The sequence below is a fragment of the Ambystoma mexicanum genome, chromosome 10 (assembly GCF_040938575.1).
Source record: "Ambystoma mexicanum isolate Mex_15411 chromosome 10, UKY_AmexF1_1, whole genome shotgun sequence".
In the NCBI taxonomy this organism is placed as follows: domain Eukaryota; kingdom Metazoa; phylum Chordata; class Amphibia; order Caudata; family Ambystomatidae; genus Ambystoma; species Ambystoma mexicanum.
The window spans coordinates 1,629,055,865-1,629,082,039 of NC_090932.1; the positions used below are offsets into that span (position 1 = coordinate 1,629,055,865).

The following is a 26,175-nucleotide window of genomic DNA, read 5'->3' on the forward strand; positions in this document are numbered from 1 at the left end:
TATCCTCTCGACACTGGCTTGTTGATTTGTTTTGTCAGAGGGTGGAGCCAGAATTCCGTTTTAGATTAACATCTGTGACAAAAGCAATTATAAGTGTCACCTGCCATATCCGTATGTTGTGGCTTCAAGCCCCTCCCAGGGCTCCTCAGGTGTCACGTGTTGGTGACACCTGGTACACCATGTGATGGTCTCAATAAAAGGGGCGCATGGTTTCTCGTGCGCCAGTTATCCCAGCAACTCACTGGCTCCTGTCTCCTGTCATCAATTCCATGAATGCATGAGGGAGGGGCGCCGGCTTTACCCGGCCCAATAACAACTGGCAACGAAGGACGAGATAACCTGCATGCAGACAAGCTGTGCTGGGGCACGCTACTGCGAGCGCCCAGCTTGCAGAGCTTACCGATCCTGTTGGATCTTCTCCGACAACCATTGGCACCACGACGAGGCCTGTGGTGGAGACCCCAGTGCGGGTCTGAAGAAGAACGCAGAGACGTCCAAATGAGGTCGGGGCAGTCCTGACGACCACCGGCTCGCCGGCAAGGGTTGCACATGCCACCGGAGAGCCTGGGGCATGTGTAGCCAGAGAAAAAATATGATTCAAATTCCTGCTCGGTGGAGAGGAGCGGTAGCTGTAAAACGCACGCCTGGAGGAGACTAGCTTGCCTGAGCTGCTGCCTTCCATGTTCCCTGCAGGCAGACCCCACCTCCCTGCCGCGAGTACTCCCACCTGGGGGAGAGGAGTGGTGCTGCCTCTGCTGCCACCGCTGCATGGATGGGCGTAGTGAGCGGTCTGTGGCATGGAAATATGCCCAACTGCCACCTGGTTGAGAAAAGGAGCAGCGTGGCCTCTGCCGCCGCCGCACTGATAAAAGTTACGTGCTGCTGCAGGAAAATATGAAAGACCTCCTGCCTGGGGGAGAGTGGAAGCTGTGTGCTACCGCATGGTACTATACACAACTCCCATTTTCCCGCTTGGGGGAGCCCATGTGTAGCGTAGCCCAGATGCCCTGCCACCAGTGTCTTGCTGTTGACAGCCCCACCATCAACGGACTGCAACCAATGTGGCCCCCGGTGTTCCCGGGTGCAGCTTTGCCAGCTTATCAAATGCACTCTTGACTCTCCTGGACTAATAAAAGTGAGGTTTCTCCCAACCCCATGACCCTGCCTATCCTTGTGGCCAAGCTGCCCCAGAACGTGGCAGGAGCTGGTCGTGCCCACTGCTCCCAAGCAGATGATAGGGTGTGATGTTACAATGGTTGCCACCATCTCCACAAGTACCTAAAGCGAGCTCAGCAAAGATATACATATTGATGTGCTTAAAGTGGTCCCAGTAATTATGTGTGTGTGAAGCAGCGATACTGCATATTGTTGGCATGTTTAAAATGGATCCAGTAACGGACCATGTTATCGTCCGTTGGTGGGATTTCCCACCTCCACTAAATAATAAAGTTTCCCTCATGTTACTTTTGCCCCAATGTGCTAGTGAACTATTGAACTTTGATGTATGTTGGAATTTGAGACCCCACCTGTCTAGTCGGCTTAAACTGGGCTCAAGGAAGATGCATGTCATTGTTGACACCCTGACGCCCTATGATCAATTGCCCAACTGGAAATTGTCTATGTGCTCACCAGAATAATTTCTAACGTAGATGTTTGGCGCTGTATCTAATGTTGCATCATGCCCTTGGCATGACTTCAAGCCCCTTGCCAGGGCTCGTGCAGTGCCACGTGTTGTTGACATCTGGTACAAAGCAACTTCTGTTTTTAATTTTGGATTTGGGCCAATGGGCAATATAATAGTCCCAATAAAAGGGGTGAACGGCTTCCTGTGTGACAGTTAACACAGCACTTACTTGCTCATGTCATCAATTCCATTAATGCACGACGAGGGGCGCCGGCCTTACCCGGCCTAATAACACCATGCATGGCAGACGGCATTTACCTGGATTTTTATGGAATCTGCCTGCTTTCTGCACTTGTACTTGTACTGTTGTAATTCTTGGCCATGTGAATGTTCAGATGCTTTAATTTATGGTGTTGTTTTTCTTTGTTATTGTATTGTATTGTTTGTCCCGCGCTCTGAGGCCTATGGGCGAGTGGCGACGTTTATGGACAAAGAGCTCAAAGGTAAATGAGAAATACAAGGGAAAAAATATAGGTTGAAAATAAGGAAGTATACTCTGTAAAGCAAGGAGGATCAGATTAGGAACACCAGTCAAAGATGGCCGCTGGATTAACTAAGTATACAGGAAGTTACATAGTAAGTACTTCTTGTCACTACAGCAGACACTAGGTAAAAGGACATGGCGTTCTGAGTTTGTTGCTTGGCAATATCCCTTCTGGCCCTTCGAGCTGATAGATATTTTCCAGTGTGTTTTTCCCTCTGCTGTGTCTAGTATGAGACTTCCCAGTTTCCCAGGAATGCCATCCATTCCCTTATCTGGGCTCTCCCGGATCTTTTCCCACTAGCTCTCTACCCATTCTAAGAATGTATGGCATGTCAGGCTCCCTTCCCCTCTAGTTTCCTGCACTTGTTTGCAGTTAACATCTGCAGTGGTGGCATCAAAGGTTTAGATCCCACCTCTTTCCCGGATATAGCATTTACTGTTACAAGATGCAGCTTCATTACTTCCCGTGGGGCTAGTGTAGGCATCTCCTCCTGCTTGCACCCTCCCAGTTCGAAGAGCCTGTCCCCGACTCCTCTGTTGGATACTTCTTGGGCATAGGGTACCACAGACAACACAGAGCGTTTTCCCTCTTCCACTGAAGAGTTACTGCTACAAATCTTCAGTACTGAAATCCGACACATGGATCAGCAGCCTGCAGGACCTGCTGCAATCACTCAGTCAGAAGTCCCAAGCTCAGTAAGCTGGGCTATAGTTGGAACATAGATTTGTCAGAGATGACTGGCTAATTTGGACTGACTGGATGTCACTGTATGTTACAGGACATAGTGCAAGTAGCAGTGACTCTTTAGCCCTGTGTTGTGGTTTCCTTTCTTCTTCTGTGGCTCTTGCTTTCCCAGCAGTAATGGCTAAAGGAAGGAAGGGGGATTAGCATTAGAATCCGACTGTACCCTAGACATATATAAAAGTGTTAAGAGACTATTGAGTGTAAATAGTTGTAGCTTGAATGGGACTGCATGACTGTAGTATTTTCCATTTTTGCGGACCTTGGTAGAGTTGGGTAAGAGAAAGCAGGTTCTCCTCTAAGTGTATTTATGGACTATTGTTCAAGCCAGCTTACAGGGATGGCTTTGGAGTCTGCCATGCTACACAAAAAGTGCCAAGGTCAGATCAGACCGCACAGACCACTGTCAAGCTCTTACTAATGGCTTCATCCAGTGGCAGATCTCCTCAAAAGGCATTACAATAGAGTGAGATGTGTGGAATGGGACCCTTGAAAGCCTGCATCTATTCAGACCAGCAAGAAGGGTCTGAGTAAACGGAAAGCCTGCAAAGCCCGAAAGCAATAATGCCATCCCCCATTGAACTGTATGCACTGGGACACTGGCTTTTGGGCCCATGAACACGAAGATACCTGCATCCCATGGAAGAAACATTGGACAAAGGGAGGTTTCTGAGGGAAAGGAAAACAACACCCCACCGAAGAAAGAACCGTCCTATTCTTTTCTTTGTTTGTAAAGGTCACATTCTTTAAATTGGCCCAAATCTGTTAACAATCCCTGAACAAAGAAAGTCATTTCTTACATATGGTCTTGGCGTCCTTCTCGATCTCGGGGGAAAACCTGTGACACTTGGTAAACTACACACAGCATAATGTCCACATCAAATTCAAGCAACATGGGTTGGCATGATATTAGAACATTCTGAGGTATATAAAGACTTGACAGAAGAAAGATTAAAGCTATGACGTTTCACCTTGGAGTCATTCATTTTGTCATTTGTGTAGTGCCTTTCACCATAATTATGGACCCAACACAATGTTGGTTGACTGCCTTGGTTGTATATCAAACAGATCGATATTAGTTGTGTTTTGATTAATCATCTGCATTTACTTTCACCTTCCAAATACCAGTTTAAAACATCATTTTGCTTTCTAAAGAGGCAAACATCCTATCTGGAATTTCTATGTGATTTTATTTTGTAAAATTGTGCAACAGTTGAAATTAAACATTACACAATGTTTCAAAACTAGAACATGCAGAACGTAATACACTGAATTAGTTAATGACAAATACTATGGACGTTCTAATGAAATACCTATTTTTAACTGGATTATAAAAGGTTTTAATGTTTTGACACCTTATTCGAAAAAACACCCATCAAGAGATTTTAGATTTAGGGTTTTAAGATTAAAATTGAATTTAATTTCATCACTGGATGTTGTAGGTATGAGACAGAAGTCTCTGATGGAACAAAGGTTATGTCACCATTGTACTTTTTGTACGGAGACCCTAAGACATTTATGTATGGAGTACCTTGCCCTCGTGAAATTATGGTACATGAAATTTAATAGATTTACACATAATGCTGAGGAGACATGCGTAGAAAACTATGTGGCCGTATTTTAAATACAAATGAAATTTCGTCGCTAATTTCAATTTTAGAATTTGTGAATATAATATCGATTGACTTTTAGGGCCTTATTCACAGAAGTGTTTTATGATGGCAAAACCCCATTGGAAAACTCTCTGCGAATGAGGCCCTTAGTGTTTCTGTACTGTACTTTGCGTGATTTTAAATTCTTTTATTGTGTTTTTGTAACAAATTGTTTTGTAATTAACTGTTTTTTTATGATGAGGACGTGTATGTGTGAAAGGTTCTGTTGTGTAACCAAACACACAATAAATAAATAAATGACAAATAAAAAGCAAATTCTCAACTATCTATTAAAAACAGCATGAATAACTTTGGTTCCACCTACGAAACATACTGCAATCTATTTGTACACACAGAGCATACCTGAAAATAATAGGGCAACCAACTGTTAATTTAAGACAACATTTATAAATCGAAGAGTTGCTAAAAAAAAAAGAGATATTTGGTTTCCTGCAACCATTCACCTCCAAAAGGATGCCTGATCAGGCGTTTCAAAATGTGATCCAAATATGTTAAAATGTTTACATCTTTGATCATATAAAAAGAGACCATTTTTATTACGATGCTCACAAAACTGAGTGAAACAATTAATGTGTGATGTTCTATGTTTGATTAACATTATTAGAGCTTCAATTAAGTTTACATAAGTATAGGAAGATGAACAAAACTTGTGCTTGCCAGATATGCAAAGGAAGTCATTACATTTAGAAACCAATGTAAGACTAAAGCAAAGTCTACATGTGAACTACTTTTAAAGCGGGACGATGAAATGGAGAATTATTTTACAGTTCAACGTTGTTGTCCCCAAGGATCTAAGAGATCAGTTGCTTAAAAGACATCCCATAAAATAGTCTGTTTAAGATTTGGAACGAATTACTCTTAGACTGGTGATCAAGATTTAAGGAGAGTTGAGAATTAAAATCTCCAGACTAGACAGTGCAGAATAAGGGATCCATTGACATGCATTGTAATGCACCCTTAGGAATTCTCAGTTCAAGTATTTGGGTATGGATATTCCCAAGTTAATTTTGGAAGTAGCGCATTGAGAACTTATTAATGAGGACACACCATTCCAGAATGGCAAACAAATATTCTAAATGGATATTCTCCTCTGGTACAAATGTGAGAGCTAAAACATGACTGAAATCCTCCAAGGTATGTTATAGCGCATAGAATAGGCAATGCTAGCTTTTGTTTGTGGTCAGGAGAGGACTTCTTAAATTGTAGTGGAAACATTTTAATAGACCTGTTGGTACCTTGCAAAAATATCTGCTACTGTATATATCAAGCAACAGTTTATGACTTAAGCTCGTTTTATTGTTAGACCACAGTGATTATTGCATATCACTGAAAAGGATCCAGTAATATTAGAATAGTAATAACGGATCCTGACTCTCCCACCTGGCATGCCCAGCAGTGTCATACTGCACAAACGGAGATACAGAACTGCACACTCTCAACCACACCATAAATAACCCTCAATAACACTGACTACCCTTAGCAACACCCTGTACACAGTCAGCCACACAATTACACCTTGATCAGCCTCAGCTGCATCATGCACACCATCAGCCACAACTTCAGTAACACCCCAATCTCCATCAGCCATATACTTTCCACACTCAGCCACTTCTTGAATGCCTTCATACCATAATCACCTTCAGCGACACCCTACACTCCTAAGCAGCAGACTGCACTGCCTCATCCACACACTACACATCTTTGACTGCACGCTACACCCTCAGTCACACAAACCTTATTTTAAGGATCGATCAAATCCTTGTCTTTGGGATGAAGTTGGACAAACCCTGCTAGATGCCAATGGGATGAAAATAAGACCCAATGAAATAAAACTACACTATAAATAAATATCTGCGTAACAAAGTGAGGAGGTTGGAGTAACAAGCACAGAAGAAGGCGGCCTATCCTAGAAACAGCTAATGTGCGGCTTGCATTCCCTATTCTAGTGAATCTCCTGGGGCGTCCCGACCCAGGAGAGTGCCCCTCAAAACACTCACAGTTTCAGGGATTTTTAACAGATCCAGGACCCTTCTTTTCCTTTGTCTAAGCCATCAGTCGTAATGGCCCACCTGCTCCTGAGATGGCTTTTAAACTGCTACTGGGGTAAGGCTTGTATTGTGGCTCTCTCTTGCGGTAGGGAGTCCTTTTAATATTTTGCGAGACAGCACTGTTGGTTCCCCTCTTTCCTTATGAATCCTTCATCTTTATGCTTTTGTTAGCAATTTTCCCCCATGCCTGGGTACTTACGGGTAGGATTTCTCTCCCTATGCTCAGCCCAATGTTCTCTCATAACACAAGCTTCTTTAGGTGGTATGGCAGCCTTGTACCTACCACCAGTATCTGGGCTGGAGTCCCCGGCTAGCTACTATTACTAAGGCTTAGAACTTATTAGCATTTTGGGCGGGTTCCTAGCAGGCTCCCTAGTGTAGCATTTCGCTTTAACCTGGCATGTTTACGAGGCCCAGCCACCTCATATTCTGTAGGTTTCCTACCAACTGGCCTATTTGGCTTTGCCACTGTAGGTTCTGGCTCTTAATCAATTGTCCTCCTCTCTTTACAAGACTCTTTTAGTTGCTCTCCTCTTCCTCCTACCTCCAATACCTAACTCACTCTCAGGAACCCCATCATAATAACCTCAAACTCAGGAGCTGTGCGTCTCTTTTTAATGAGCACTCTAGAGGCAATTGGCCAGTGAGTGCTATGGTTGGTCGGCTGATTCTCCAGTAGTGCATTTGTTAAAAGGATGCCCGTTAATGGTTCCATCTCCACACCCCCCCTCCTCTATTTGATTCACCCTTCTTAATCATCATTTACAAGGTAGTGGTTTTACAGGATTCAGGCGGGCTCTGCGTGTGACTGACATAGGCTGCAAAAGGGTCTGGTGACCTTTTAATGTCAGGCATTAGCTCTAACTCCTTCTATGTCGCTCTTTCACTGTATCTTGGGGCTCCTCTGCATCTCACATGGGGTTCCTATGTCCACGGGCATCCTCTGACTGCCCTTTTTGTTAATAGCAATTTTGCAAGTGTTTTAAAGGTTTTGTCCTAACCAGAGCGTTGGACACTCAGTAGCTATGTGACACTGTGCCCTGGGTATCTGATATTGTTAGGACATAAAATGGTTATCTGCTGCATGGGGTTTGGTAGGAATGCTGACCCTTTGCTTCTCTAAACTTCCTAAATGGAGGGTAGGTCTTTCCGTAGTTTATATATGCCCCCTTTTTAAGACATGCGTTTGAATATCCATAGCAGGGGGATCCTGAGGTGACCCTTGGTCTCTCCTTCCAAAGAAGTGGTGGTCGGACTGCCAGGTACTCTTCTTTTCTGTCCTTAATGTCAACCTGGCTGGACCTTCAGGATCCTAAGTATGAGTTGTCGTGCAGGTCAATGAAACTAGAAAGCTTAGGTGACTCTCGTGTAGCTTTCTGGCTGGTTTGGAATCCAAGCTGGGCCTGCATTCCTATGTTGACTTCCCATAAAGCGGTCAGAAATGGGATTCAACAAGTATCAGACGAAATGAGCTACTGGGTGCCAGGGATTTCCCTCCGACCACGAGTTATTCACCTTACCCACAAGCTGTTAGCCTGAAGTACCTTACATGTTTTCTTAGGACAGTGTTGGCCTCATCCTCAAAGATATGCACAGCAGCAAAACTGAGATGCCGTGGGTATCTCAAGATTTACACCTTCGACCAAAGGCCTGATTCACAAAGCCTAAATGTGGAGGAGCCTGGAGCATCTCTGAGATGCCCTGGGGCACATCTGGAGATGCCTGGAGGAAATGTGGAAAAGCCTGGAGCATCTATGAGAGGCTCTGTAGCACATCTGGAGATGCCCTGGAGCAAATCTGGAGATGGCTGGAGGAAATCTGGAGAAGCCTGGAGCATTTCTGAGATGCCCTGGAGCAAATCTGGAGATGCCTGGAGGAAATCTGGAGAAGCCTGGGGCATCTATGAGAGGCCCTGTAGCAACATATCTTCAACATGTATATCAGATGCCTCCTCCTTCTCATCCGCTTCCATAGATTTCGATTTTACTCCTATGCCGATGACACCCAGCTGTTGGTTCGTCTTGACCTCACTCGTCCCAACACTGCTGCCCGGCTCAGGAGCTGCCTGGAGGACCTGGGAGTATGGATGGCACTAAATTATACTCAAACTGAATGGGAACAAGACAGAGGTCTTGGTGGTGGGCACTACCTGCCCCCTCTCTTTTTGGAACCCAGACTTCTGGCATACCTCTCTTGGTTTGTTTCCCCTTCCGTCCATTACTGTGAAAAACCTTGGGGTTAAGCTCTCCTCCACCTTATCTATGGCCGATCAGGCTGCTGCTGTCCGTAAATCTGGCCATTTCAAACTCAGTGTTCTGAGGAAAGTTCTCACCTATATCCCTACCCAATTTCACACTCCTGTGGTCGCTGCTCTAGTTCTGAGTACAGTTGATTACTATAACTCAGTCTGTCTATATTATAAATAGACTCCAGCTGCTACAAAATGCTGCTGCTAGAGCACTCCCCCCCCCACATGTCACCTATGCTCAGAAAACTGCACTGGCTTCCTGTGGAGATGTGGATCCTTTTAAAATCACTTTGCTATGTCCACCGTGCCTTTTATACACAAGGAGCTGAATATCTCCAGGAAAAGTTCTCCCAATATGTACCCTCACGCAGACTCCATTCCCAGTCTGCCTTATTGCTTTTGGTTCCTTGTATCAGACTGGCTAGGATGGGGGGGGTCATGCTTTCTCGGTGGTGGCCGCAGGGTCCTGGAATAAACTCCCGTTTACGCTGCATGCTATTACTGACCATCTCTCTTTCCGGTGATTACTCCAAACTCTGCTCTTCTAGTCCCTTCTGCTCCTCTTCTACTCTCAGTGCCATGGTGCCCCTGGGTGTACGTACGCTTTATAAACCAGTCTAACATAACACATCTGGAGATGCCCTGGAGCAAATCTGGAGACACTCTGGAGCAAATCTGGAGAAGCCTGGAGCAAATCTGGAGAAGCCTGGAGCATCTCTGGAGAAGTCTGGAGCATCTCTGGAGAAGTCTGGAGCATCTCTGAAGATGCTCTGGAGCAAATCTGGAGATGCCTGGAGGAAATCTGGAGAAGCCTGGAGCATCTCTGAGATGTCCTGGAACAAATCTGGAGATGCCTGGAGGAAATCTGGAGATGCCTGGAGGAAATCCGGAGAAGCCTGGAGCATCTATGAGAGGTCCTGTAGAAAATCTGGAGACGCCCTGGAGCAAATCTGGAAAAGCCTGGAGCAAATCGGGAGAAGCCTGGAGCATCTCTGAGATGCCCTGGAGCAAATCTGGAGATGCTAGGAAGAAATCCGGAGAAGTCTGGAGCTTTTCTGAGATAGCTGGAGGAAATCTGGAGATGCCTGGAGCATCTATGAGAGGCCCTGTAGCAAATCTGGAGATGCCCTGGAGCAAATCTTTGTAAATCACATGTGCCTATAAGCATCTCACAGATGTTACAGGCACAGCCTGATTTGCTCCAGCTTTGGGCTTTGGGAACCAGGTATTACATAGCAATGCAAATAATGGTTGCTGCAGTGCAATTCTTTGGGAATTAGGTCCTGTATGCTTAATGAGTTACAAAATATCTGCAGAAGACGAATAAAAGAACCCGCTCAGAAAAAAAGCTTTATACACATAGTAAGTAACTCTCTATTGGGAATAAACCTATGGGTGAAGATTATTATTTATTGTGTTATGAACAGATTTGCAAATACTATGATGTACTATAATTGAAACCAACAAATAACTTTTTGGTAAAGCGTGAAGTGCTGGCGATACACAGATATTTTATATTTTCTATGGTTAGGGCTTACCAAAGACCAGCCAGCGGCCACGCAGCTTCCCCGTGAAACCTAAGAATTCAGGTCCCAGCGCAATTGTACACCATTTAAACCTAGCCCACTTTCTATCTCTGTACACTGCCCGAATGATGGCGGGACATGCTTTTATTTACAATCTGTAACATTCACCCTCTTTCTATTGCTTCGCTGCTCTGTCTTTCACTTCCTGCCCCGCTTTGCCTTTCACTTCCTGCCTCGTGCTAGGTTGGTTTGTGTCTATTTCCCTTTTATTTACTCTTACGACAGCCTCCATGTTCCCTCATCTACCTCTCACTTCGCCATTATCTTTGTTTTAGAATGAAGAATGCAAAGACTAAGTGCGCTGAACGAAACGGCTACATATTATAAAATAACACAATTGGATATTAGTGTGAACCGAATAATGAGCTTAAAACAGTTACATCCAACATCATCAATGTGTACGTCCCAGAGGCCAAGTGTGTGCTACAGTAACATTTCTAAAAGAGCCAGTCTACGTACACAACTTTACTGGCTACATGTGTTTCTCACCAAATCCGGAATAACAAACTCCTTAGATCATAACTCCACCCAAACACTCACCTCCCATATCACTATGCTTACTCTCTACTCTACACCAACACACAATTAGAGTGCAGCTACACCCCTCGATCAATTTCGGCCTACCTGCTCACATACAAACATTACCCCATGAACACCTCATCATTCTAATAAGACACAGCTACATCCCATGACAAACCGGCCTAGCTACACACATAAGCGTCCTACACAGGCCTAACCCAGCCAGAACCGAGTCCTGGTGTCCACCCGCCAGACTGCACACATTCACCTGATGTCAAAACCACCACACCTACCGCTAGGATGCAGGTACCATCAGGCAATTACATCAGCTGCACAGATAACTGGTGCACCCAAGCACCCTATGACACCTTACTCTCTCAACTATGGTCCCCCAGGGCGTTCAACCTACCAGCGCTTTGAGGTCATACCAATGATATATAGAGCGCTATATAAATGCCAAATAACATAACAAACAATAAACAGTGTATTCTGGTGCAATTGAAAGTGATTTTTGTATTCCGAGTGTCATTAGTTGTGCATTTATATGTTCACGTTGCTTTCCTTCTTTCTACAGGATCCGTCATTAGTACATTGTTGTGGAGTATTCGGAACATACACATTCTTATATTTTATTTGTTCTAGACAATGGGCCTCATTACAAGGTTGGCGCTCCGGTAAGGCAATACCGGCATCCATTACCGGGCCGTTGTATTACGACCCTAGATGCCGGTACTTCCATCATCGACCCACTGTGGCCGTACACCACCATACCGCAGTGAGCGCACAGGCGCCGTGCCAGTAACACCGGCATGCCGCAAGGAAGAGGACATTAGGAGTCGCATGGACATGCACATACCGTAATCCAGATGCAGGTAAGAAGGGCCACCATGATGCCGGCAATATCGGCATCGCGGATCACCCCTAAATAGCAAACTGCTGTGTTCCCAACTGCCACAGGTGCACACAGTCAGCACAGGTGGAGGCAATGGAGCCTGGCCCTGCACAAAAGGAGCACACCCACACACCACACCCCTTCCAAGACCAAAATGATTCCACTTGTAATTGTGATACTGGAGCTGGAGGACATGCCTGGACTGCTACTCCTTGAGCAGGCAGTACAGCAGGGATTACAGAGGAGACGCAGGAGGAGAAGGAAGGTGAGAACGCCCCAGAAAATCACGCAGTGCAGGCAGTGGGTCCCCGAAGGCAGCCACCAATCCCTCGCACAAGGGCCAGTCCATTGAACTTAAACCAGCACAGATCCACACCCTGTACCGCCTGGACAGGGACACCATCACCACCATAGTGTATCTAATACATGAAGACTTGGTCAGCCTGATCAACAACTGCACCGCCATCCCCCCTCTGCTGAAGGTGGTGTCTGTGCTCCACTTCCTGGCCACATGCACCTACCAGCACACAGTGGGGCTGCTGCATGGCATCTCGCAACCATGTTTCTCCGGTGTGCTAAACCAAGTGCTGGATGCACTCCTAAAGCACGCAAGGGCCCATATATCACTATGACGTACAGAATTACACTAAAATAGCATTTCATGCACTGGCAGGCACGCCCATTGTCATTGGTGCCCTAGACTGGACCCACGTGGAGTTGGTAGTCCCGCATGCTGTGGAGGTGGTGTAACGCAATTGGAAGCTATACCACTCCATCAATGTGCAGATGGTGCGTGACGCCAGTAAGATGATAACACATTGCTGTGCCAGATACCCAGGATCCACGCATGAAGCAATGGTGCTGCGGAACTTCTTGCTACCCCGCTTTATGGAATGAGATGCTGCACGACGTGCCTGGCTGCTGGGTGAGTCTGCCCTCTGGGCCATGGGGGTGGGGAGGGGACATGCATATGCCACCTGTCTGCCCTCTGGTCCATGGGAGTGTATCATGGGGGTGGGGAGGGGACATGCATATGCCACCTGTCTGCCCTCTGGTCCATGGGAGTGTATCGTGGGGGGGGGACATGCATTTGCAAACTGTTGGGAGTGTCCTCAATGGGGTGTCTGGATACTGTCTATGCTGGCAAACAACGTGCCCATAAGTAAACAAGTTTGATGAATGCCACAGAAAATGGAGGCCAACATAGTTGGCCCGCACACCTATGTGGATATGTGAATGTGTGTATGATGGTCCATCTAGTGGCTCTCATCAGATTCACATTTGTTAGACCACATTGTACTTTGGACGTTTGGTGTTTGTGCACATAGGGTCACTCACCTTCATCAGCCGATGAGCGGACTCCATACTCCGCCCCGCCTACTCCTTGGATGGCCTCCATATCAACTGTCGAGCTGCAGGTCTCTTCCCACCTTGTTAACTTTATGGGGGAGTGTGCACCGCCGCCTGTTGTCAGCCCCTGGCTGCGATTGGCCGACAGAATGTTGCGTACTCGCATGTCGTCCCACCACTTCTTGCAGTCATTGACGGTACGTGCGGTGGTGCCAACCGCACTCACCTTTTGCGCTACATCCTCCCATATCTGTTTTTTTCTAGCTGTGCTGGACACCTCAGTTCAGCACAAAATACTACGTCGGCCTGCTCCACTAGCATGTCGGAAAACATATTTAGCTCCTCATTGCTAAATCTTGGTTTACGCAAGCGAGCTGCAGCTTTCTGGGTATCGTTGGACATCAACTTCCAGGAGTGTTTGGGATTTTGCCTGCACAGGTCCTGTCTGCAGAGGATTGCAATGGATTGTATTTTTGAAGATGGCCGCTGGTGAAATTTCCCGTTCCTGCGTGATGACGTTACTGCCGGTTCTGGTAATGACGGACCCGGTAATAACGGTGATGGTATTAGCAGTGCCATTATTTAGGGGATGTCGACTGAGCAGGAGGTACCAGCGCATTTCATGATGCCGCTATCAGGGGGTTTGTGGGACGTTACCGGCATGCCGGTATGTGCGTGCAGGAGGACTCGTAATCAGCTGCTTTTTGTGGCACCAACGCTACTCGGACACGTTCATACCGGCATGCCTGTAATGACAGATTTTTACCTCCAAACTCGTAATGAGGCCCAATGTCAATCTCAACCTATTAGGCAGAAGTTGAGAGCACAACGAAAGAGCATATAGGCTCTGTGGCGGCCGAGGACCACTGGCTGGCATTCATAACCCAGTCTGTTATCACATGGTTCTCTCACCTGCTGCTGCAGTCTTTCCCTTTCCAGGGAGGAGGTAGTAGGGATTTAAAGGAACTCTGGTAGCCAATTTGGATACAACTCAGACTGGAAGATGGCTTCTTGCAGCAGGAGCTGAATGAAAAGAGCGTCAAGATGTTTGCCACAGCCTGGCCAAGCGCTACATGCCTCAATCTGAAGGCTAGCGCAGGAGTTAGTCACCAGCTAAATCAGGGTACACGGGACCCCAAAAGAATGAACGGCTGAGTCATAGCTGCTGTGATTCCCACCCAAGGCACATGGATTATAAAGATGTCAGACCACCGAATCAGGTGTCTTAGACCACAAAGAAATGCCATTATCTAAGAAAATACGTGAACATGGGTTGACAGGTCAGTGTGTAGCTGTGGAAAATGGCAACATGATAATATAGCAAATAGCACCAAAGACTCGGGAGGATAGCTCAGGGGCAACGCGCTCGCCTTGGAAGCAAGACGATCGGGTTCGCACTAAAAAAAACTCTGGGTATTACGCGCATTATAATTAAACAATTACAAAAAGAATCTCTGTGAACAGTTTGCTTCAGTATAGGCAACTGGGCCAATGTATCATGTGGTGTCCCAGAGGGGTCAAATACAGCATGCTTCTAGGGGAGATCATTTTCATAGCTGACTTCCTGTTGCGCAGGGCTTGCTAGAACCTAAAAATGGCCATTTCTGACTAAATGTGATTTAAAGAAGCAGGAAGTCTTTTGGGGCTAAAAGGTGGCAGGTTCAGGACTCCCACTCTCTCTCGTATAGTCTCAGGGACTTTTCTTTTAGCCTGTATCATAGAGGTTGAGATATAGTCCGCGACAAGCCTTTACAAAGAAGCACAATAAGGATTCCTGCCTGAGCTAGTTTCCCATCTCCTGTAACAGTTATTCGTGGCCTCGTTTCTTAGAGTCCCAAGAAAGCGTTGCAAGAAAATATGAAAGGAAACTATTAATACGGGATTCATGGCTTTAAGTAATTTGACCTTCAAATAGAAATGACCTACAAGGACCAGCAGCCTGAACACTGATGTCCTGTTAGAAAAGGACTTAAACTGATCCTGCTTTTCAAAGCAGGGCTGGGGGAGGAACTTTTGAAATACTGGAAAGCCAAGGGCCAAGTGTGCAAGAGCTGTTTCCACAGATTATGCCGTTTCCCGATGTCTGTTGCTATTACCAAATAATAAGCAGCGTTCAGATGCCCGAGGGTTCGCAGCGCTATATAAATGCGATTATTATTATTATTATTAGGAAAGGTTTCCGGTGGCGCACCTTCTCTCGTGCACTTCTAATGCACCGGCTCTGCTACCATGCGCCGGTCGCTTCTTCTGTCCATCCCTGCGTTCCACAAACCTGGGCTTTGGCCTGCCCTCTCCGCATGGGTCTCAACATATAACAAGTCTGGGGGTACTCGGGGGTCCCTAATATACCATCTCCAGCAGTTGCGGTACTTGGCCTTCCTTCAATGGCCACTCTCAATGTGGGCCATTCTGGGCACCATCAGCGACTGCAAGCCCCACCTTCACTTCGGGGTACTATGTGGGCAGAACGTTTCTAAAGGTGGTGGGTTCTAGCGCGTCCTGGAAGGGAAGGGACACTGGGCACCTACAACAGATCTTGGGGAGAGAGAGGCATTAGGAGAGTGAAAGGAACATGAAAAGCTGTGCAGGGAGGGTTCAAGGAGGAGAAAAGGGCATGCTTGCCCATCTCCACCTAGTATCTGTGGACAGCTGCGACCTTAGGACACCCGATTAGAAATCATTTATAGTAAAGGGCATGATACTTTCCTAGCTTACTAGAATAATGCAAAGGGCGCCCTCAGGCCCATACACCCCCACCATGAACAGTCTGACTGTGGAGCACCGCACAAGTCGTTCCTTACACTTCATCCATGATATTATTTGCATTAATTTATTTATTTATTGGACATTTGCATGGCGCCTATATACAAGTATTTTCAAGGCGCCATTAGACAAAAAGGGGGAGGGGAAAAACAACAATAAATGGTCCTACTAGGCCTTGTGATATTCGGACCATGCAAGTGCAGTGACAATAAGTGCAGGGGGAGGAGGCATGACAGGGCGGAAGGACTGGGATAAGGGAGACGTGCAGGAGGGGTGGGGCCCGAGGCGCAGGGAAAGTGCTCAGGGGAGCCTAGGAGGGCAAGTGCCAGGGAAAACCAGAGGCAAGGGTCAGCTAGTGTGAGAACACGGGACCAGATTCAGGCTGGTAGGGAAGTGTGCCCGGGGACAAGCGCTGGTAAAAGGTGCTGGGTAAGACTGGGCGAGGAGGGCAAGGCCCCTGTAAGGCACATGAGGGACCAGACGCCTGTCGCAGTGGCAGGGGGACTTCAGAGAGGGGGGAGGGGAAAGGAGAAGGAGAAACTGAAGGTCTTGAGAAGTTTCTTGAACTTAAGGAGATCCAGTTCAAGTCTGAGGAGGGCAGGAAGGCCGTTCGAGAGGGAGGGTCCTGCCGAACAAAGAGATCTACCCCCACTCTCTGCTTGGAGAAACATCTGACCTACAGAGAGTTGGAGCTAGAGTACTGAAGGACTCTAGCAGGGAGGTATTTAGGTAAAGAAAGTTGGATGTAGCAGGGTCCCAGGACCCAGAAAGCCTTGTGGGTGATGCAGAGGGTCTTGAATTTGATCCTTTCAGCCACGGGGAGCCAGTGGAGAAATATTAAGGCTAGAGAGATGCAGTACCTGGGCTTGAGCCCAAGGATACATCTCACAGTCCTATTATTGAAAAGTTGAAGAGGGCTTAGGGAGGAAAGAGGCCGATTGAGGAAGAGGCTGTTGCAGTAGGCCAGCCTGGAGAGAACCAGAGCTCTGTAGACATTGAGCTTCTGGGGAAAGATGAGGAAAGGGAGAATGCCTCAGCTGAAAGTTGGACTTCTAAGCAAGGTCTGTGATGTGAGGGGAGAAGGAGAGAATGGTGGTGAAGGTGACCCCAGGTTTTTGTCTCACAAGAGGGTGAGGGGAAGGGATCCATGGAGGGTGGCCAGAGAGTGGTCGGGAAACCGGGAGCAGGCAATGAGAAGGATCTTGGCCTTACTGGTATTAAGGCAGACATCATTAGCAGAACACCATGCCTGGATAGCAGTCTGGCTCTCAGGTATGAGAGAGGAAGAAGAGGAGGAAGTGGAGGGAAGCTTAAAGGAGAGCTGCATGTCATTCGCATAACACTGGAAGTGAGGAGAGAAGGTGGAGATCAAGTGGGCCAGAGGGGCAAGGTAGATATTGAAGAGCCACAGTGATAGGACAGCCCTACGGAACACTGCAGGTAGAGAAAGAGGTGGCAGTGAGGAAAGGGCCCAATAGTACTTGGAGAGGTCGGTCTGATAGAAAGGAGGACAGCCAGGCCAGTGCCCGGTCCATGATGCCTAGGGTATCACAGAGACGATATATGAGGATGGCATGATTCACTGTGTCAAAGGCATATGAAAGATCGAGAAGAATCGGAGCGGAGGGAGAGTTGGAGTCAAGATTATCACTGTATGCAATTTATGTAACCATTGCTTTCAAGATATGCGCCCGGTAGCCTCCGGGCCTGGTTTGCGCTATACAAATAAATAAATACAAATACAAATATGAGAGCAGGTCTTCACAGGTGTTCAGGAGTTGGCCGGCGTGGAGGCAGCCAGCAGATTCAGTGTGGTAGGTGAGTTCGGGGATGGCCAACTTCTCCAGGAGGTTGCCCAGGAAAGGGGGGATGGAGATAAGGCAATAGTTAGCCAGACATGAAGGGTCAGCAGACGGTTTTTTAAGGAGATGGTGCACAAGGGAGTGCAGGAGTGGTTTTGGGAAAGACCAAATGGCAAAGGAGTGGTTACAGAGGTCAGCCAGAGCAGGGGCTAGAGAGGAGATGGTGCCCTAGATATTTCTGGAAGAGCAGGGGAGCATCTGATTGGAAGAGACTTTCATAGAGCGGGCTACTCTAGAGACCTTGTCCGGTGCAATGGGAGTGAAGGAGGAGAAGATCGGGAAGAGGGAGAGAGGGCCAAGGGAGGTAAGAGAGGTGGGACGGTGGGGAGGGAGTAAAGGAGAGTGAGGACAGGATGTCCTCAGTTTTGGTGGAGAAGTGGGTGGCCAGTGTATTGCAGAGGGCCTCGGAGGGAAGAGGAGAAGAGGAGACTGCAGTAGGATTGGCAAGTTCCTTGCAGATTTTGAAAAGTTCAGCCGTGTTATTGGTGGCCCCTGAAATGCGGGCTTGGTCATGAGCCCTCGACTTGGAGCATAGCAGGTGGCAGGCCAGTCTGTCAGAGGGTGAGCTTGAGGCCTGCCACCGCCGCTCAGCAACTTGCACTTGGAGGCAGGCTTCATGGGGACCCTCATGACTGGGGCAAGGATGTCCAGAGTGTTGGAGATGGAGAGATGGAGGTTAGCAAGTGCTAAGTCGGAATGAGAGTTAATCGCAGGGGTGGGAGGAGGAATGAAGGTGGTGGCAAATGCAGCGACTGACACATGTTTCATCGGTTGAATGACGGAGAAGGAAATGGCAGTAAGGGCAGATGAAGCACCACGGGGCAAGGGAGCTCCGGGTGGGAGGAGAGGAGAGAGTGCCAGACCAGGAGAGAGGGTAGTTACAGGATTGGAGAGAGTGATGGCTGCTGGGATGAGCACATCCAAGGTGTGACCAGCAGAGTGGGTTGGGCCGGAGGGAAGAATTGTGAGGGAAAAAGAGTCAGAGAGGTCACGGAAAAGAACAGTGGCTGCATCCGGAGAGTCTAGATGAATATTAAAGTCTCCAAGGAGGAGAAGTTTGGGGGAGGAGGTCAGGAGAGTTCAGCCCGTTCAGAGATGAAAAGGGAGGTGGGTCCAGCGGGCCTATCGATAGTGGTGAGAGTGAGGGAGACGGTAGGAGAGACCCCCAGCCTACAGACAAGGCATTCAAAGGAAGAGTAAGATTGAGTGGGAATGAAAGTAGCAGGAATCCATTCAGGAAAGACAAGGGCAACTCCACCTCCAGACCGGTTAGTCCTGGGTTTGAAGAGGATCTTGTAGCTTTCAGCAAGGAGAGTGTCAAAAGCAGTGACAGAGCTGGCATTGAACCACGTCTAGGTGGGAGTGAGGACGTTGAGGTCAAAGTCTTAAAGGAAGTGACAGATATCTGAGGAATGTTTAACAGCAGAGCGAGAGTTGAGGGTAGATAAGTGAAGCTGGTTGCCACCTTTAAAAGGTCTTCGAGTTGGGGTACAGGGACGTGGTACACCCATTGGGGGGGGAAGAGGCCAGGGAGGTGGCAGTAGAAGGAGTGACAGGAGAGCGGAGGAAGTTAATGAGAGACTGGAGATGCCTATCCAGAAGGAGGAGGTTGGGCTGAGAGCCCTGGGCCATGATAGTGCCATTTTGGTAGACATTAATTATGCACCTAGACAATGAGAAGTATGCCAGGAGAACTTCCCATCTGGTTCCACCATTAATGGGAGAGGAGGAAAAAGGGGATAGGATAGAGACCATATGGGAGTGCATAGGGCAGGAGAAGGGACAGTGAAGAGAATATCAGTGATAGTATGTCTGGTGTAAGCATTGACATAGGTATTGGCAATGGGACTACACTGGGTTGGAGGCCAGGAGCACTTTCTTAAACCTTTTCCTTCTAGACCTCGTGAGAGAGGTAGGATAGGTGATAGAGTAACAGTTAGAATAGATAGGGGAGACAGAGAGCATCATGGTTAGAGGGGGGATGGTGGGTCAGGAAGAAGGACTTCACTGTGCAAGAGAAATACGCCAGCCAGCCTAGCAGTCAAAACAGGTAGATGAGCAAGCAAAGCATCTGGGGAAATAGTTAAAAGAAGGGCAAAGAAATGGCACAACAAAGAGGTGTGAGGGAAGTGGTTAATATAGTCCCCTGCTTAAGTGGGATACGTTACATTGTGAGAGATAAACAGGACATTGTTAGTCATTAAAACCCCTTAAGAAGCATTAGCCTGTCCCTAAACATTAAAAACAACATCATACCTATCACAGCACTAAGTCTGGAGTCTACTAATGAATCACACCAGGAATCATATCAGAAAAAGTGCATAAGATAATACAATAAATCCCAAATTAAATCACTAGAAAATCAATCAATTCTATTTAGCCAGCATTAAAAGCACTGCACTGGCTTCTGCTCACCTAGGACCTGAGTGGCCACATGCGACATCCAGGACTAGTGCCTACATGTAAAATACACGACTTCAGGTTACATACAAATTCCAAGACCAGAGGCTACATGTAAAATCCAGGATTAGAGGAAACATGTGACACCCATGTCTAGAACAGGTGAAATCCAAGAAAAGAAGCTACATCTGACACTAAAGAGTACAGACTACATGTCAAATCCAAGACTCAAGGCTACATGTGACATCCAAGACAAGTGCCTGCATATGAGCTCCAAGACCAGTGCCTGCATGTGACATCCAAGACCAGTGCCTACATGTGAAATACAAGACTTCGGTCTCCATGTGAATTCCAAGACCAGAGGGGCGATGATTGATGTCACTTGGGATGCTTAATACCTAAAATGCTCAATACCTAAAATCTGAATTTACCTAGATGTCCAATCCTGTTTTTGCATGCATAATGTATGTGTCACCCTATGCTTCCAATCACTTCAGTTCCGCTTCTGCTGGTTGCCCAGCTCCCATCGACTTGTAGCCATGGCTCCTCTGATGAGCTTTTAAGGGAGGGAACACAGTGTCAGGAGTTCATATACTATATTCCAGGATGGCTCGAATTGTAATTTCACTAATGAAACTCTTAAAGACTGCGCCAGAGAACAGAAAATCCAAGCGGCCAAAACAGGGTGCTGCAGGAGTGATTGGTGTGTGTCACTTAAATGATCTCTACCTAAAATGGGAACAACCCCAGAGTTCCTCTCTGCAGTTTAAATGCACAAACCGAGGCACATTTTACTGATTACTGTTTGTTCCATGGATGTTATGGGCAGAGTGCAGACCGCGCTCTATGGACTGGCAGATTGCGTGGGAATGAACAAATCGAATACGCTCAGTGTGCACCACAGAGCCGCAGCAGCGACTTGCTAAGCGGAACAAAGGGGGAACCCTGACCGGGAGATCTAGGGGGGATAGTCCTAGTCCGGGAGGCGAGGTCTGAAGAGAGGGGGAGTCTTTGGAGCTTAATGAGAAGTTGAATGTATCATGTTACCGCTGAGGACCGAGCTAAACCAAGGGCAGCTTGACACTCAGACATCAATACCGGTGTCACCTGACTCCCAGTCATCACCTGATAAAGGTCTTAACAATAATACAATAAAACACACATAATGTAGAAAGCATGCCATACTCATGTCTTAAGTTAAAAGAAAATGCACGCATTGAGCAGGCCACCGGTGGGTCCAACCCTCAAATTGGCAGAACAAATTCTTACAATACATGTAACCATAGTGATGGAGTGTGCAGCACTTTGGCTAGGCTCCCTGCCAGGGCGTCCCAATCCCAGTGATGGGAAAGCATGAACCAGGCTCACGCTTCTATAGGGCCGCATCACGAGTTGGGCTGTAGCCCTTAAATGTGGCGGTAATGGTATTACTGCTGCATTTAAGGGCTGGCCCTATCGCAAATTGGGTGATAAATGGGCTGTTTTACTTCCAGCCTGTTTCCGGAGGTGAAAATCCCATTTAGGGCCCTGTATTACCGCCGGCTGTATTAGCACGTGGTATTAGCGCTGCAGATTCCCCATTGAGACCAATGGACCCAATGTGGAATGGGGATTTACAGTTAACTACCAACCCGTGATCTGGCGGTAAAACCTCCAGACTGGTGGGCACTAACGCTATTACAGTTGGGTGGTATTACAGCCCAGGATACCGCCCAACTCGTGATGAGGCCCATATATATTTCTACACATAAATAAATGCATGAAATAAATAAGCTCCAGCAAGCAGAGCAAATCACAGGAAAAGGTCTGCAGGAGCTCTGCGAACATCTATGCAGCTGCGCCAGGGTTCTAGCAGAAGCCTTAAACCAGGGTCTGCTTACCTGAGGTCAGCTGCGATCAGGTTGAAACCATTGTACAGGTGCCCTTCAGTCGCCACCGTCTTCAGGTACGAGTAGCTGTCCAGCTCCGACGTCAAGAAGTTTGCCACTAGTGACCCTGCATGAATGGGAACAAGCAGAGGGACAGGGACATCAAAAGATGTACTGGCTGGCCTGCCGGGATGGCGAGGAAAGAAGCCAGTCACAATCGCTTTGAGGTCATAGCAATGACCAATGGCTATATAAATGCCAAATAACATAACATAACATGCCATGCTTCGTCTACAGGAAATCAGCAGGTCACATATGTTGTCATAGGGCTGTTCATCTCTGAAAGAATGTTTTAAGTGTAGATTTAATCCTGGTAAATCCAAGTCAAGGCAATGGCAGCATCGAGCTCTTCAAACTGATCAAAACAGAACTGGCAGGGCTTGGCATGCTCACCAACATATACAATGTCGCCGACATAATGTATGGGGACATTACGTATGGGGACATTATTACCTGATACCTCACCAACCTTAGACCCTAGTGGAGAGCCAGGATTATGGTAGCAGTCGGTGTGCTTGACTCCGTCTTTACCTCCTCTCCTCACCTTCCCAAGGCCATCCTTCAGAAGGTCCTACACTTCTGATTATTTCTGGGCACTCTGCGAATTTCGGCCCCGATTTTAAAATGGGGAAAACCAAACCACAGATACCGGAATGGCAAAAATAAAACCCGGACTGGATGGCCTGCTCAGGGGTAGCATGAGAGCGCTTTGCCTCTGCCCTCCCGCCTAATCCACTGCATGCGAACCAGAGCACCACGCTACCTATCAGACAAATTTATCAGACAAAGTTCTGCCAGACCGACCAGATCCCTTATCTGCACCAATTTAACATTCAACTTGAACACAGCGGGGGGAGCAAGTTTCCCTGTGCTAGCAGCAAAATGTTGGAACTCACTCCCCTCGGACATTAGAGCTGACTCATCGTTTTGGTCATTCAGAGCTAAGGTGACAGTTTTGCTTGCGATTCAGTAATACTAATCTCCTGTACACGCACCACAGCAGCACCTAGCCATACATAGTTGGATGTCTGCTTACACTAACTCCTTCATCCTGTATCACCTGTGCTACCCTTAGACTCCGACCACACTGTAACCTGGTCCTTCTTGTAAACAGCATCTGCTATCCATTGATTTGGACCATTCTGTAACCTGGCCCCCCTTGCTATTTATTGTGTTTATCTTTTGTCCTTTGCATATCATTGTTTTGTAACCTTCTGTAACCAATGTTGTTCTATAAGTTGAATGCGTCCAGTTCCCCCAGGGTTTGGCTGCGCTTTACAAATAAACAAACTAAACTAAACTAAACTGCAAACAAGGAGAAAGGAATGCAAAACCATAACCGCCGCGCCCCTTATCGAGAAACCTTCATTGGCGGCCAATCTCTGAAATCAGCAACCTTATTTATGTTGGACATTTCTAAGGTGCAGATGTATCACACATCTGTTAGTGGAGTGCCATAACATGGCAGGAGGTGTGGGTTCCGCTGGCAAGAGTGGTGGTGTACCACACGGAAACAATGCTAAGGCACGCTTTTCCTGTGATAGTCTACTGCATTTCCTGGGGTCCCCCATCTGATGTCTATATCATTCCACGCCGCCAGATGACATGAGGCTAGACTCCGACCAATGCCCTGTGCCAAGCTGCACACTGGCTGCAATAAAAGCCAGTGACTCTATTACAGACTCCATTCTCCAGCTTGCATTAATTAGCTGAACTGCATAGGGCCATTAGGTATAGGTTCTGCATTAGCGGGCTTGTCACACGTATTGGGGGAGAACAAAGGAGGGCCCTCAAAGGACTGTTTCCCCGAGTTGCATACTTTAAAGCCGAAGCATTCTGTTCCCATCTCTGTAGCTCTCCTCACTTCTAGAGATGTCCCTGCTAGCTTCTGGACCGGCTCCTGCTTTCTCCCAGTCCCGCATTTGCTACCTTCTGGGCTCTCTCTACTCCCATTCCGGCTCTCCTCTGCTCCTGTCTGGTCTCGCCTCTACTCCCATCCTGGCTCTCCTCCGCTCGCATCCAGGCTCGAATCGGCTCCCATCTGGGCTCGAATCTGCTCCCTCCTAGGTCTGCCTCTTCTGCCTTCTAATTCTGTATCTACTCCCTTCGCGACTCACCTCGGCTTCTAATCCGGGCTCAACTCTAATCCCACCCGAGTTCGACAATAATCCCATCTGGGCTCGCCTCTGCTCCCGTTCGCGCTCACCTCTAATCTCATAAGGACTCACCACAGCTCCCATCCAAGCTCGTCTCTGCTCTCATCCAAGATTGCCCATGTTCCCTTCTAGGTCTGCCTAAAATATCTTCTAATTCTGTATCTACTCCCTTCTGGACTCACCTCGGCTCCCAACCCGGGCTCGCCTCTAATCCCATCCAGGCTTGCCTCTTATCGCATTCAGGCTTGCCTCTGCTCCTATCTGGGCCCGCCTCTGCTCCCATTTTCGCTTGCCTCTAATCCCATCCAGGCTCGCCCCTAATCTCATCCGGGCTCACCTCTAATCCCATCCGGGCCCGCATCTGCTCCCATCCAAGCACACCTCTGCTCCTATACAAGGTCGCCTCTGCTCCCATACAAGCTCGCCTCTGCTCCCATACAAGCTCGCCTCTGCTCCCATCCAAGCTTGACTCTGCTCCCTTCTAGGTCCACCTCTGCTGCCTTCCAATTCTGTATGTACGCCCTTCTGGACTCACCTCGGCTCCCAACCCGGGCTCGCCTCTAATCCCATATGGGCTCGCCTCTTATCGCATTCAGGCTTGCCTCTGCTCCTATTTGGGCCCGCCTCTGATCCCATTTTCGCTTGCCTCTAATCCCATCCGGGCTCGCCCCTAATCAAATCCGGGCTCACCTCTAATCCCATCCGGACCCGCATCTTCTCCCATCCAAGCTCACCTCTGCTCCCATACAAGCTCGACTCTTCTCCCATACAAGCTCGACTCTGCTCCCATACAAGCTTGACTCTGCTCCCTTCTAGGTCCACCTCTGCTGCCTTCTAATTCTGTAGCTACCCCCTTCTGGACTCACCTCATCTCCCAACCCAGGCTTGCCTCTAATCCCATCTGGGTTTGCCTCTAAACCCATCTGGGCTTGCATATGCTCCCATCTAAGCTTGCCTCTGCTCCCATCCAAGATTGCCTCTGCTCCCTTCTAGGTCCACCTCTGCTGTCTTCTAATTCTGTATCTACCCCCTTCTGGACTCACCTCAGCTCCGAAACCAGGCTTGCCTCTAATCTCATCCGGGCTCACCTCTAATCCCATCCGGGCTTGCATCTGCTCCCATCCAAGCTTGCCTCTGCTCCCTCTAGGTCCGCCACTGCTCCCTCTAGGTCCGCCTCTGCTCCCTTCTAGGTCCGTCTCTGCTCCCATCTAAATTCACCTCTGCTCCCTTCTAATTCTGTATATACTCCCTTCTGGACTCACATCGACTACCAACCCCGTCTCATCATAATCCCATCAGGGTTTGCCTCTAATCCCATTCAGCCTCGCCTCTGCTCCCAACTGGGTTTACCTTTGCTCCGATCTAGGCCTGCCTCTGCTCCCATCTAAATTTGCCTAGGCTGCCATCTAGGTCCGCCTGTGCTCCGTTCTAAATCTGTATTTATTGCCTTCTGGAGTTACCTCAATTCCCAAACCAGGCTCGCTGCTAATCCCATCTGGGTTTGCCCCTAATCCCATCCGGGCTCACCTCTAAGCCCATCTGGGCTCACCACTGCTCCCATCCAAGGTCGGCTCTGCACTCATCCAAGCTTGTCTCTACTCCCATCCAAGATTGCCTCTGCTCCCTTCTAGGTCCACCTCTGCTGTCTTCTAATTCTGTATCTACTCCGTTCTGGACTCACCTCGGCTCCCAACCCCAGCTCGCCTCTAATACCATCTGGGCTCATCTCTAATCCCATCCAGTTTGCCTCCAATCCCAGCTGGGCTTGCCGCTCCTTCCATCCAAGCTCGCCTCTGCTCCCATCTAAACTCACCTCTGCTCCCATCCAAGCTTGCCACTG

General features: G+C 47.9%; 1 protein-coding gene across 2 annotated transcripts in view; it reads right to left on the reverse strand.

Annotated features, from left to right (window-relative positions):
* TANGO2 (transport and golgi organization 2 homolog) overlaps positions 1-26,175 on the reverse strand; it is a 1,266,594-nt gene that overhangs the window by 443,744 nt on the left and 796,675 nt on the right. For both annotated transcript variants that reach the window (XM_069620036.1, XM_069620037.1), the window contains one exon: positions 22,132-22,246. In XM_069620036.1, the coding sequence (XP_069476137.1) occupies positions 22,132-22,246 (115 nt within the window). The remainder of the gene's footprint in view (positions 1-22,131; positions 22,247-26,175) is intronic.